The sequence below is a fragment of the Tachypleus tridentatus genome, chromosome 8, assembly GCF_004210375.1.
Source record: "Tachypleus tridentatus isolate NWPU-2018 chromosome 8, ASM421037v1, whole genome shotgun sequence".
NCBI classification, from domain to species: domain Eukaryota; kingdom Metazoa; phylum Arthropoda; class Merostomata; order Xiphosura; family Limulidae; genus Tachypleus; species Tachypleus tridentatus.
This window is the reverse complement of record NC_134832.1, coordinates 28,352,959-28,368,252: the sequence shown is the minus strand read 5'-3', so window position 1 is coordinate 28,368,252 and position 15,294 is coordinate 28,352,959. Positions and strand designations below refer to the sequence as shown.

At 33.9% G+C, this 15,294-nt stretch overlaps 1 protein-coding gene and 1 long non-coding RNA gene across 6 annotated transcripts in view; one reads left to right on the top strand and one right to left on the bottom strand.

Annotated features, from left to right (window-relative positions):
• Nucleotides 1-15,294, bottom strand: part of LOC143222052 (putative receptor-type tyrosine-protein phosphatase mosPTP-1) — a 150,758-nt gene that overhangs the window by 112,131 nt on the left and 23,333 nt on the right. For 3 of the 4 annotated variants that reach the window (XR_013011963.1, XR_013011964.1, XM_076447896.1), the window contains exon 2: nucleotides 5,270-5,566. The exons of the other annotated variant lie outside the window; for it this stretch is intronic. Coding sequence is in view for 1 of the 3 variants with exons in the window: in XM_076447896.1 (XP_076304011.1) it covers nucleotides 5,270-5,566 (297 nt within the window). In the remaining 2 variants the exon portion in view is untranslated. The remainder of the gene's footprint in view (nucleotides 1-5,269; nucleotides 5,567-15,294) is intronic. 4 annotated transcript variants of the gene reach the window in all.
• The window catches only part of LOC143222054 (uncharacterized), a 56,195-nt gene that overhangs the window by 23,849 nt on the left and 17,052 nt on the right, over nucleotides 1-15,294 (top strand). Inside the window, exons 2-3 of one of the 2 annotated variants that reach the window (XR_013011971.1) lie at nucleotides 10,229-10,568; nucleotides 10,816-11,137. The exons of the other annotated variant lie outside the window; for it this stretch is intronic. This is a non-coding gene — a long non-coding RNA (uncharacterized LOC143222054). Of the gene's footprint in view, nucleotides 1-10,228; nucleotides 10,569-10,815; nucleotides 11,138-15,294 lie in introns of those variants that run through there. 2 annotated transcript variants of the gene reach the window in all.

The following is a 15,294-nucleotide window of genomic DNA, read 5'->3' as shown; positions in this document are numbered from 1 at the left end:
CACATTCTTTCTTTGACTTTACTTAAATATTCTAACCCAACCCTTCTTCGGAGAATGTGGTTAAATCTAATCCGATTGGTTAGATCTTTCTTAAAATATAATGTTGTGTATTTTATAATAGATTTAATTTAATCACACAAAAACGTTATTAAGTCGCGTATACAAAGACGTATACAAAAACTCCGAGTGATCGAAGATGATTCCAGAGTGTAACATTTGGACAAAACATTATGCAAAGTTCAAACTTACTAGGCATGAGAGACAAGAAATATATATATATATATATATATATATAATGCTATGCCTTTCGTGGTACGTACTTCGAATTTCACACATATCTAAGAACTTTTACAATAAACTACGAAACAGGAAAAAATGCAATTCCTAGCATTTGTATCTGGAATTTTCAAATAACCCGTAAAATTATTCTTTCTACATAATATTAAAATAACTTAGATGGTCGTAAATGCACTTATTCATATATTCTAAAGATATAGCAAGTTTATTTCGCCATGTGCTCCACCGGTGAGCCACAACCAACTTTTAGTTATGTATCGCGTGACACACTGGTGGGTTACTTATTTTAAGTGTCTTCAATGTGTTAATTAAATATAGTAAGTTACTCTTACATATATGATACACCTAGGCTAAAAAATAACAATAACAAAAAACCAACGAAAAGTGTGGTTGGCATTAGTGTAGGGATTCTCAATACGACAGATGAACGTGTTAAGTAGCAACCAGATCAGCTAGTAAACTGATAACTTTAAAAGTCTTATGGAAGCAAAATCTGTTCCATTACATTAAAACATCCTTAAGACAGTACTAAATATAAATACATTAAATTACACAAAACCAGTTTTAGTAATTTTCAAAACGGTTTAGTAAAATAATCGCCTTTCCCAAATACATCTTCGATATTGTATGTTACTTGTGTAACATTTTGTTTTACAAATATGCTTTGTTTGTTCTTAAATCAAACCCCTCGTAACTCTAATGTATTGTGGTGTATTTCTGATATATTCTGCTTTATTCCAGGTATATACTCTGTTGTATTACATATTTCCAAATACCAGATACACCCTCATGTATCTAAGATATACCATATCCATAACATTTGTACTTCAGATATAACAGGGATATTACGAATATGTTATTATGTATGCGATATCTTGGATACAGATCTTTGTAGTCTTAAATATTCATCACCTGAATATTTACTGTTCGATCTCACGTACTCCCCTGCACTCTAGAAGTAATACAACGAATTTCATATATACTGTGCTTCACATATACGTAGAATTTTAAATTTTTCCTTCAACATATATAAAATTCATATTTTTCAGTAAATGTAAACATCTTAATGCATGCAAGAAAGGTCAGTGCTAACCTTTTAAACACTACACATCAAAAGTTTATTACAAAAGTTTACGCTAAATACTAGAAGTAATATGAATTATTGACACTAATATGTAAACATGCACATCGTGTTGCACCTAAATAGTGAAACAACGGTAGTGCCCTCTAGTGTTAAACGAAACTGAAATTCAGTGATGTGTGAATGGCCAAGGCAATAATACATATAACATACTTTCAAAACAAGAAATAACAATGTGATACGTTAACGTACCAGGTGTTTCTTTTTCTTTTATTTTAGAAAGGCTGTGTATGTATTAACGTGCTGACGCCCGCAATGCAAGAAGGTGACCTTACTCTCGCGGCAGTCATATGCAAAGACTGTCTTATTATGGTAGTTCTAGACTTTCAAGCGGAAGGTTTCCTTTATTTAATGTCGTTACAATTGGCAACATTCGTGAAGAGATTTATGAATAGTTCCCTATTTTTATGTTACAACTGCTTCACGAAACAGTGTGGGGTATATCAATTTGCCCCTATCCGTTCATCCACCTATCTCTATTTCAAGTTGGCCCGGCATGGCCAAGTGTGTTAAGGCGTGTGACTCGTAATCCGAAGGTCGCGGGTTCCCATCCCCGTCGCACCAAACATACTCGCCCTTTCAGCCGTGGGGGCGTTATAATGTTTCAGTCAATCCCACTATTCGTTGGTAAAAGAGTAGCCCAAGAGTTGGCGGTGGGTGGTGATGACTAGCTGCCTTCCCTCTAGTCTTACACTGCTAAATTAGGGACGGCTAGCACAGATAGCCCTCGAGTAGCTTTGCGTGAAATTCAAAAACAAACAAACAAACTATTTCAAGCTTGCATGAATGAATCTTCATCGAACTTATTAAAACAAATACTTCGTACGAAGTTTTTATAATTATTTAATATTTGGAGGCCATGGTTCAAAAGTCATAAGGTCACTGGTACGTCGAAACTGTTTCCAACCTTGTGGATGTATTTCCACACAAAATAAGTGGATAGTAAGCAAACTTATGAGCCAGTTACTGCATACAAAGTTCTAAACCTGGTTAGCTTTTGAAGGTCGAACTTAAACAGTGACATTAGTGCGAGGAGTTAGTTATTTCATAATACTAGTTATTACTTATGAGAAGACCGAACGACGTAGGTAGTAAATAGATTATGGGTGAGTTTATCCCATTCTATAGGGTAGAGAGACTAAGAGAGTAGTTGGTTATATTTTTCTTTGTCTCACTTAGATTTCCTTTATGTCAACATATTTCTTTACTTAGAGTAAGTGCAGGCGTCGTTCGTCTCGTGAGTACGTCTTTTAACTAAGTTGTATTCGTCCACATACTGTTTTTGTTTAACACAAAAATTTAAACTTCGCAATACATAACCTGATGAACATGCAGTTACAGCTGTACTTACAACGACCGTTGAAAATAACGTTTACACAAACATTATTTCAAATGTTGCCCATTACACCAGAGAAGTAAAAATTTAGTTTGATGTGCTTTGACACATGTGAGAGCATTGTAAAATACACTTACTTGTAGCTAAAGATACCTTAAAACTGTCTTTTAGTGACTCAACTTCACGACTTTCTACAAAAATAAAGTGTAGAATAGAGGACAAAATAGAAATATGTCCAGAGAACAAAATTCTTTCGTGACCTGTTTCTCCAGAAATTATTTAACGATACCCACCATAGAAGGTAGAAGAAAGGTCCTAACCTCTCTTTGCTCAAAGGCCCCAAGAACATCAAGCATCCTGACAAAGTTATCCCTCCTTCCTCTCTAATATTACCTACCCCTCCTATCCTGCTCAATAAATCCCATTCAGTCTGTAGATATCTCCGGGCCATGAAAAATCTTTTGTTAGGGACTCATCCTACAGAAATTTCAATTCAAGTTGTCAGTTGGGACCTTTTTGCCCCAGAGCTATCCACGACAGATTTATTAGTAATACCATAAGGCAGCCTGCTAAGTGTATAACTGGTAGTAACATGTGACAAATGCAGTATTTTCATCTGTATCATAAGTTTAACACTCCCTATGGAATTTCATCTTCCTATACCTTACCGTTCGTGAAGTAGGAGACGCTATATTGCAAGGCTTTATTTTTAATAATCCTGTATACTATCACTACTTACATAATACCTTAGTAAAAGACGATTTACTTTGCTTATAATGACTTATTATACTAACATGGCTAATTGAGATACGAATTCGTACTGCAACACATCAAATAAAACCACGATGCAATAGCTCTTTACTGAAGTGATTAGGTGTACAATGAAGGTATCACTATGTAATTAAAATAAGAAAGTCAGAAGCAAACAAAAATGACAATTTTAAAAACTGCAGCGTTGAAAGTCAGTTAAAACTTTATCTTCCTATAGATGGAAATATTATGTAATTTTAAGTCGCATTTATGAGAAGGAAATAATACAGTCAGACTTCCTCAATCAGCCACTTCAGATGTGCTAACGTTTCTCCTTCTCCCCCTCTTTTCATAGATATTGAGGAGGTTTTAACGAAAAGTACTGCACTGGTTTCGCAAGCTTAAGTAAATCAATAAGTCACCCTTTCCTTCGAAAAAAACACAACGCAGTTACGTATCCAAGCAGTGTGTAATGACCAGATAATCGCAACATATAGTGGTTTGTTGTATATTATACACGTGACACGTTGGCGCAAACCATATAAACAAAGTGACTGACTGCCCAAGGCCAGGACAAATTACTTAGCTGTCCTCCTCGCAGGCAGTTGAAGCATTATGGTTACATTTGGTATTTTTATTCTTACTACCCCCTGTCGCTGTCAGCGCGAACACCTTTCAGAAGTCCGAGTCATTTCGGAAGGAACGCGCACCTCCGAGGAACCCCGAATCATAGCTTGCAAACACTTGAGCTAAAACAGGTATCACGTGAGCTTAAAACTATAAAGGTGGATACATGCACACTTGTGTAGTACTTTGCAAAGCAAAATGTATTAAAATACACACACACAGTTGCATAAAACAATCTGGTACACTACAAACAAGTATTTCATGAAATAAACAATGTTCCTGCACATTAAAGAATCAATAAAGGTTCTTTGAAGCAGTATGAAAAAGGAATAAATTTGCTTTCCACAAACAATGAGTGACATATAAATTGGTTATTTCGCTGGTGTTTTTTGCCGCAAAGCAACTAGACTATCTACACCGATATACCGTATTTTCCGGTTAATAAGCCGAATCGCCGAATAAGCCGAGGCCAATTTTTAGCTCTGAAAATGAGGGTTTTTGCTTATTACCGCCCAATAAGCCGAAGCCATTTTTAAGAAGTGACAAGTTTCTTCAAAATGATTTCTTAGTCTCGTTTCAGCGTCAGCATGCATGTTGTGTGTGATCATTGGTGTTCTGTAGTAAAGCAGAACGTGTCGTATTGAGACAGAGATGGAATCAATATGTCATTCGTTATTGGCTCCACTCACTGTAATTAGGTAACCAATGAAATTCCAGAAACAACGTTTCACTGTAGTCTTAACGTGCTTTGCTGATGGGACAAAATTACCGCCTATGGTAATTTTCAAAAGAAAAACATTTCCTAAGAAGAAATTTCCGAAAGGAGTGATCGGCCAATAAGCCGACCCCCAAAAATCAGGTCCAAAATTTAGGGCCAGAAATTCGGCTTATTAGGCGGAAAATACGGTATATAAATATCCATAAATATATTTAAAATAGCCATTGAGAGATGCATATCAAGTACCACATTACTCAAAACCGAGAAGACATGCAACTGGAAAACTGTTTCAAATATGAATAATTAACTTTTACCCTTAGTGGTATACGACTACGATATTATAAAATATTTTAGGCTAATAAAATGTATACTTTTTTTCAGAAAACAAAACAAAACAGACCTTGAACAAACAATCTTAAAATGCCCGCCTTTTCTCCTCTTCCATTTACTATACACTGATATTCCCCGCTGTCTTCATGTGTCACGAATCGGAAATAGAGGGCATAAGAATCGGGTAGAAGCGAGACTTCCGGCACAGCTTCCCAAACAGTCATTTTTTCTTCACGCATTTCAACTACTCTTTTGTCTTCCTTCCACCACTCGATTTGTTGGACGTTGGAAGAATCTTCCACCGGACTACAGGGAAGTGTAACATTATTTCCAGCACGAACATAAATTTTCTGAACTTCATCATCACCTACAGAGAAAAAAAAATGTATAGAAACTAAAGCTCCAGAAACATTTATTTGTTTTAGGGTTTATCCATAAATTAAATATATATATATATATACATCTTATTAAAAAAAAAAAAAAATAGGCTAACCGAAATATTTCATATTATAATGCTGGAAAATAACACCAGGTGTAATACTGCCCTAAGTCGAAACGATAAACTGCGATGACCTAAATCTTCATTTACACAGAAGTTTTTGTGGCAATGCCACAATCATACCACTTAATATAGATAGACACATTAATTCTTCCTGTGTTGACGGTAGAAAAACCAAGAGCCTACATCCGTAATTTGCTCAAATATCACACATCCTCAACAGAAAAACTAGCGACAAAAAGATGGTGACTTCCACTTTGGGAAGTCTTCAAATAGTGTGGGAAAAAAAAGTGTTATATATTTTATGTTTTTGGAACTGAAATTGTTGAATAATTTAGATAACGCCTAACAGACAATTTACTGACACATTTAGATATTATTAGGATTAAATATCATATTTTAGTCAAATTATTTCTGTTAAATCATTTTTCAACTTTAATAAATTGTAGCCAGAAACTTCTTTTCGATTATTACCCAACATTTTAGAAAATAACTAAATGATAAATTAATCTTTTCCATGCCAACTTAAAAGACACAAACATATTGTTTTAAGCTGTATTTCTAATATTTTAATATATATATTTGCTTGAGGAAGCTGCTTATCATTACTATCTAATAATCAAGAATCTTTGTGAAATATGTGGAAGCAACGTTATGATATAAAAGTATCGACTGATAAATGAACAGTTAACGAGAAGTAACAGTAATAATTGTGTTCCTTCAATGACGAAAAGATTATTCAGTGTTAATCAGTGATGTCGAGAAAACCCATTTGTAGAGAAAAATATACATGTAAAAACGGCTCGTTTGGGTTGAGAAAATATTTTACGTAGAGGAGCGAACAATATGTTTAAGTCAAATAAACACAACATAACCATAGAAAACAAATAAAGAAATACTAAATAAAGAAACAAACATAAACAAACGCAAAATTAAAGAGGCCTTACTTATACAACAACTTAAACCCAAAATAAACCAATATAAAGGAACACCTTTATACCTATATTAAAAATAATATAATAAATAATATAAAACTATATTTATTCAAACATCTAACACCGCCCTTTACATTCCGACACTCAGTTACACAACCCCTTTCAAACATGTGGTCAGCTTTCGATCAGTTACCTCTTTCTTTTTTTGTGAACCTGATGATGACCGAAGAAGGTTGTTCGCTCCTCTACGTGAAATATTTTCTCAACCCAAACGAGCCGTTTTTACATATATAGTTATTCAGTGTTAGTTATCGCGTTTATAGTTAGTCTTCAATTTATTTACTCAGCGATATATACGTTTGTTTGTTTATCGAAGCTAATTAAGTTAGGCGTATATTTCCTAGTTTATATTGAAACGTCGTATTTGAAGTTAGACGTACTTTCATTTGCAAAGTTTATGTTGAAAAGTTTACATACGAAATTAGGCCTACAAATGAAAATGGCTGTAGCAAATGCATGTTGGAAAATGAATTAGTTTATTATCGTTACGTGAACTAAACTTAGAATCATTTCTAGCAAATAATCCAAAAAAAAAAACAACCTGCCCAATAATAGAACGCATTAAAATAATACATTAGAAGGCATATTTCATCATACGGGCTGAAACAAATGATAACTTCGGTTCTTGGATCATCATTAGTACTGGATTTGTCATTTAATGTAACAAAATGTTTAGTATATCAGATTTTGACTTTTTGTTAACAAAAAAATTTATAAAAAGTTCAACATAATAATCCTTATTAGTCAAACTTACTTTATTTGTTTTCCATTTCACAACACGAGGGCTATATGCTTTAGCTGCCCTAATTTAGCAGTGAAATGGAAGGCAGCTAGTCATCACCACCTACTGTCAACTCTTGGGATACTCTTACCAACGAATAGAAAGATTGATCATACTATTATATAGCCTCCATGGCTGAAACTGGGGGAAGACATGTTTGGTAGGACGGAGATTCGAACCGCGATTCGCTGATTACCAAGCAAGCGTCCCTAACCACCCGGCCACACCCGACCTCAAACTTACTTAAAAACGACAACGAGTTTATTTGCAATACTTAGAATTTTCTGCAACAAAAATCTCCACAAACAACGGCTCGGAAATAAAACTGACGCCCAATTTCAATTTAAATACCGCCATAACTGAAAGCACGTTTATTGAAAAATCCTGCCATTCCTTGTTATCCAAAAAAATAAATTGGCTCTTATTTTTATATTGTATTTCAACTCTATAATTTTAATGTGTTTTTCCATGAAAACTGCAAGGAACTATAAAGAAGGTTTTTACAACTGTACTTCATATTAAAGTGGATATACTTCAACCACTTTTAGGCTGTATTAACTTTATATTGCGTTTACATTCTAAAAGTTCACGTTATTTAATAAGTATCGAATATTTGTATCACTAAACAAAGGGACTTTTGATGAACAACAAATTAATCTTCTTTTAACCATATAAGCTTTCTCAGAGGTTAAAAACAGAGCACACCTGCAGGATATCTCATCTTCAGTTATAGAAATATTTTTACTCTAAAGTTTTATAATGGCGTACATCATTACACACACAATATAAATGCATTCCAGTATATATATGCATTTTTTCTTTCAAATGTAGCTTTGGCTTCCCCATATTTTTGCATTCTAACATTAATGATATGACCTCATGTCAGTTAAGATTATTTAAATAAATCTCATGAAACGTATAACTTTAACCACAAGTTTGTTTGTTTGTTTTTAAAAAGGCCAAATCAGTTTATACACATATCTACTTATGACATACTAATCAAAAGCCAAATAAGTGTGCTTTTAATAACAAAATACAAGTCCCTCGTTGGTACAGCGGTAACTCTCTGGACTTACAAGGCTAAAATCAGGGGTTCGATTCTCTTGGTGGACTCAGCAAATAGCTCGATGTGGCTCTGCTACAAGAAAACACACAAACAAAATATAAAACATAATTTTGAAGAAATCCTTAACAGACCAAAAAATGTCCTTGAAATTAAATTATTTGAATTAGGGCCCCCAAGCTCGAGTGCTAATTTATGCAATTATTTGTCAGCAATAGAATAGAAGCCATGAACCCTTTGATTCACAGTCCGGCATGCTAGCCATTGTAGCATACTCAGCCTCTGACAGAAAGTCATCCTCAATGATACGACGAAAACAAAGGTTAAACCCCAAATAAGCCTACACTGAGATCTGCATGTTGTAAAACCCAATAGTCACACTAACTGGAGCGAATTAAATTTGTTACCACAATTTCACTAATTCTGAGATAAAAATTGCATTCTGTCAGCGAATAATTCACTAGCAACGATTTCAAATAATCAAAACAAACGCCGAATATAATTTTTGTACACGTTTCTCAATGTCAATTTGTAATGAATCTGCTAACATTTTTGTATTTGTTAGTATGCTATGTGAGATATTCCTTCACACACCATAATCTAAAATGGTACAGACTGTGCATACTTGACCTCTTTGTACCTTATCTAATGGAAAAATCAACTGTGCCTTAGATTACGGCTTAAAAGCACAAGACGTAACTCTGTCACCATCCCACCCTAAGGAATTTCAACGTATGGATTTTAAGGAGGAAACTATCTAAAGGTGATTCCCTCAAATGTCACTTTCTTCTCTTATCTTCATACTACCGTTTAAAAGTGGGATCTTTCACTTATAACAATCTATATATATACGTACAACTCCTAAAGCTGCTGAATGCGTTTCTAATGGCCTTTACACGAGAAGGTCACAAACCACGCCCATGCGTGTTACTACCTGCCCGGGAAATACAATTGAGAAAAGAACACAAATAGAAGAATTTTTCTGGACGAAAGTCAACCTAAAGAAATAGATTAACATTATTTTCAGGTGCGGGGCCGTAAATGTGTGAACTTTTCACTACTGGTTTTACTACAAGTACACACTGTAAAATACTGGCCTTAACATGTAACACATACACGTGTATACACTTACCTTTAAACCTACGTTAAAATTAAGTCTCTTGAAAGAACAGTAGAACAAATTTTCAAGCATTTTAATGCTTAGCATCTGCAGTCCCATCTAATATAAAACCAGAATAGCAAAACTAAACTCTACAGATTTTTGTGTTCGGCCTATAATAATATTCTCCACACCTAACGTGTTAGTCAAGCGCTAGTAATATAAATTAACCTAGCGCATTCTAGCAGAAACTCACTGCTTTATATTAAGGGTAAATTAGTTAAGTAAAATGTTTGGATACGCCCTAATTTTATAATTTGGAAATATATTTACTGAATATTTACTGACATATGTGCTACAGCATTTCTATCCGAATCTTTCAGCAACTCTTGCTATCTGTGCTGGATTATTTCTATTATTGAGGATTTAGGCTTGGTACTAAAGATAACCAAACAAATTACAGGTATCTATGCATAAAATGGTGAAAAGCAAACAAATATGTAAAGATAAGGTATGCAACTGTTGTAGTTTGAATTATTATATATATATATATATATATACACAATTGGTTTGGTTTGAATTTCGCGCAAAGGTACTCGAGGGCTATCTGCGCGAGTCGTCCCTAATTTAGCAGTATAAGACTAGACTAGAGGGAAGGAAGCTAGTCATCATCACCCACTGTCAACTCTTAGGCTACTCTTTTACCGACGAATAGTGGGATTAACCGTAACATTAGAACGCCCTCACGACTGAAAGGGCGAGCATGTTTGGTGTGACGGAGATTTGAACCAGCGACACTCAGACTACGAGTCGAGTACCTCAACTACCTGACCATGCCCGGCCCTATATATACAATTGTTCGAGAATTATATCTTTTATATCCGAGAAGAGAACTAAACAGCACATTTTACTTCCACATCATTAACAATTTGGTAAGTGTATTAAAATAAAATGTAGATATATCAACACAATATTTTTCGATTCATATAAAAGAATAACACAAACCCAATATTTTTGATAATTATTTGATACAATAAATTCAAACGTTATAAATGATACAATAATTCCAACATTTTAAATATTTGTCATACAATAAATCCAACATATTTGATACCTGTATGACATAATAAATTCAACATTTTTAACATTTATATGATAAAATGTCATAAACTCCAACAGGAAAGTAGACTGACGATGTTCCTTGAGACAGATTTTAGAAGATGTACGTCATCAGGAAAAAAGGAAACAATTTTTCTGAAGTAAACATAGAGAAGAAAGTCTGACCAACAAGGTTTATCCAAAAAAGGCTCGATATGCTTTAAGTGAGCATTTAAGGTTTTAATGTGAACCTTTATGTAATTTTAGATTGATTATATTCCTAAATTTTACGCATTACTTTAGTTTTAGTTTAAATAGAGCGTTTGTTACTAAATAACTACAATACGACCCTGTAAGTGTTGATTACCACGTTGCAGTTTAAAAGACCTAATAGTCAACTATTAAAAACAATGCATAATCGTAATATGTATCTTTCTTTTTGTCTTTGGTGAGTTTAGTTAAAGAATGGCGCATAAAAATGAGAACCAAAATATATTTTTTTAATTAAATAATTTGTATACTTAATGAACATTCCATCCGAAACAAATGATGGAAATTATATAAAATTTCCACTGGTGCAACTTATACTGCATAAGACGTAGTTATATCATAATATAACTAACTTTCTTTCTTAGAGTTTCATGGTAGCATCCGCTACAGATCAATAGCGTGAAAGTCATTTCCAAATATAACCAATCTCGTTGCACACCCTCTTGTGGCAGAACACAGCAATAAGATAAACACATCTGGATTCAGTAAAGTTATATCATTAAGAATCAACAATCAGAATCTGTGGACTTCAAGAATACTGGGTCGAAATCGTAGTAGCTTCCGTGACACCGAGGCTTGTATTTTCATGGGTCTTTATCAAATTGTAAGATTACCAATCTCACAGTCATCTGGTTGGTTCAGTTCCCAGAGGTGACACAGCTTCTGAGGCTAATATGCCTTATTAGAAAGTTTTCATACAGTCTCCAAAGGAAGCACTGACACGATATAAGAATAGCTTTGTGATTTAACATTTGTTTGTTTCTTTTACTTCGTGTTTTCCTTTTTGTTGTAAGACAATTAAGATTAATTCATTACAGTTCAAAAATCACCTGTCTTTTAGGTTAAGATAGTTTTTCTTTTTCCTTTTTAGTTTTAGATGCGATTTTAGAGTGCACACATTTTATTTCATTTATTTATACTCACTAGCCCAAACAACAACAAATAATTTTGTGCATTTTACGCTGTCTACCCATATTTTTTCTTTCCAAGACATCACATTGAAGTTCACCGCATAAATATTTCGATCCACATATTTCTGTAACGACATCTATATATTCTCTACACAGAGATGACACATCGGTAAACAAGTGGTTGTTCTACAACTACATTATACTGTATTAACGTTTTGCACTAAGTTTTGCGGCTAAATATATATGCGTGTTTATACATATAAATGTATAAAGGGCGCCACAATAACAATGCATAGTGACAAATATTGAACCGTATGAGTAACTCAATTTGTTTACAAGTTCACTGAGCGCATCAAGTACACTATGATAGCAGTCTTAATAATTGCAACGTGAGCATTTGACAAAAGTAATATGTAGGAACTCAGCTTCTTGGAAATATTTACCTTCTCTTTAAAATATCTATACCTTATGATTTTATTTGGAATTTCAAAGAATTTTGAGCTTTCCTATAATTCCCCCCTTCGAAAGAAATGTTACAGGTGTTTTTTCATGTTGCAACAACCATCCGAGTGCAACACAATTCAAGTAACAAATCTACCTGTGGAGTATTGAACCCAACGTATTAATTTGAACAGAAGATGCGTGTGAGAAAAAGCTTGAAATACATGTGAAAAAAAAAAAGAGGCCCAACAAAAATTTTCCGCTTACGCCCAAGGGGGATGAGTCAACAACCATATGGGGCATACTTCACTAGTATAGGATTATCAATATTCAATGCACTAAAACACTCAAACTTCACCTGAACCATCAAGAGTCTCCTCTTCTTAGCAACATACAATCTGATGAAAGAAAAAAACGAACATGTGTACCAATATCCAGATGTCTCTCTGAAACACGATATTATCTAGAAGTTGAAACTACTATAATTTTCAGTTGGTTAATCATACGACGATACGATTTTCCCCATGTGCACGATTTTACATGTACATGACATAAGTTGAGCAGTATAAGCTGAAGCCCGAATACGATGGTAAAATACAGTTTAGTCCTAGATGTAACGGGAATAACCAGTAAAGAGAAATCACGACAATAATAAATTTAAATAATTAAAACAGAGATGTTAATTGAGCAAATTACAAAAGAAAGAAAAATTTAATATCAAGGTTTCAGGCAGCTTCTCTTCTTCAGAACAAAGAACTGTGAAAACTGTCTCAAAGTTTGAAACGTGAACTGTGAAGTTTGTAGTTCATTTTCAAAATTTTTGTTGGAGTATTAACACTGTATTTTTCAAACTTTAAAAGTTAATTCACTTTTAATTATACGTATCCATTCTTAGAGCTTAAAATCGACAATCCAATAAGTAACTCCAGCTAGTAATTTTTTTAAAATCCATTCTGAATCAATAATCTAACAAACAGCTCTTCAACTAGTAATTTTTAAAACATTCAATCTCAATCAACAATCCAACAAACAACTCTTTACCTAGTAATTTTTAAAATATTCAATTTGTATTTACAATCCAACAAATAACACTTTATTAAATAGTCTCCCTGGTGGGACAGTGGTAAGTCTTCGAATTTAAGACGTTTAAATTAGGGGGTCGATTGCTCTCGGTGGACAGATAGCCCAATGTGGGTAATGGGCTCTTTTGAGTTTATTTGTGCAGAAGAAATGTACAAAAGTGCTTTTAAAGAACAGAATTCTTTCTTCATCATCGGCTTCAATAAATATAAGGAAAAATGTAAACATAAAAATAAAAGTAAAAATATAGCATCATAAAAAAATAAAAAAATGTTCGAAAGGAAGTATAATTATCCAACAAGGTCGAATTTACAAGGGTAATAAAGAAGAGTAGAGATGGAGCTACTTTACAGTTTAATATGAATTGTTTTTTAAAATTCAATTAAGAAATGAGGAATGGGTCGCTTTAAGACAGACAAAGTAACTTTGGGAATACTTTATTTTAACACATAACTGCCAGATTTGTAACTTTAAAGGACCAAAGTGGTGATCGCCAAAAGATTATGTAAAGATAGAGAAGCCTAAGTTGATTGTGAACGAATAACTAACAGTCCTTTGGTAATTTTCAAATATCATAACAGGTTTTCAAGTTTAAACAAACTATGATTATGATAAAGTTATCATAAAGTTATTATTTAGGCATAGCTTCTCCGCACGCTGAATTAAAATCCGACTTACTACCAAATTGATTTATAAGAGCGTGATCACAACGATTGTAGGCAATCATATGCAAAAAAAAAAAAAAGCCGATAACCTTACACACAAAAACAATGGCCATAAATATAAATATTCATATAAATATAATTCGTATAGATACAACAAAACTTAGAAATCTATTTGTGAAAATTTATTTTCTTCACCAAAACGTGTACACTCAGTGAAGAAGAAAGAATTCGTGGACGACGTAAATACTAATCCATTCTCTGATTCTCTACTCTCCCTCTGCAACAGACAAGTCTCGCCGAATTCACGGCTCATAAGAAGTGTGGCCTGGGAGAACTAAGTAAATACATTAGGCCTTAGACTATGGTAAAATGTAAACGACTTGTAGGCATGATGTATATTTCTTTATTCGCCATCAATAGCCTAAAATATTTTTGGTGTTTGATTAATATGTGACGTTGCCGACGCAGTAACTTATTGAGGTCTAATTTGAGTGTTTGCTTCACTCTCATAAACCGTAGATTCTACAAAATTAGTCGTTCAAAAATTTTTTTCTTCCATCTAATTACATGTTTTGGGAAAAAAAAAGACAGCAAATCACAAATAAATTACAGCTAGTTTCATCAATAACAAAGATTAATTACTTGCGACAGTAACATTACATGCAACAACTTATTCAAATCCTGCTTACAAGGACATCAGTTGCCTGCACCAAACATAAAAAAACAAACATTATTAATTGTACCTAAATGAGAATATATACGAGGTCTGTTCAAAAAATACGCGGACTGTTTGAATTGCGCGGCTCCAGTTGGTTCCAGGGGAATCCGCTTGGTGTTGCTAGGTTCGCACAGATCAGCTGATTACGACGTCATTTCCCGATTGCAGATATCTTCATTTGTGTATTAGCTACGCGGTTTTAAGTGAAGTGCGATTTTTTCGTTTGGCGGATTTCAGAATGAATGACCTGAAGGAGCAACGACTTGCTGTGAAATTTTGTGTTAAACTTGGAAAATCTGCGACTGAAACTTTTGCTATGCTTAACACGGCTTACGGTGATGTTGCTATGAAGCGTACGGCATGTTTCAAGTGGCATGAACGTTTTAAGGATGGTCGACAGTCCATTAAAGATGATGAGCGTCCTGGACATCCTTCCACGTCAACTGACGACCCACACGTTGACAAAATCAACACC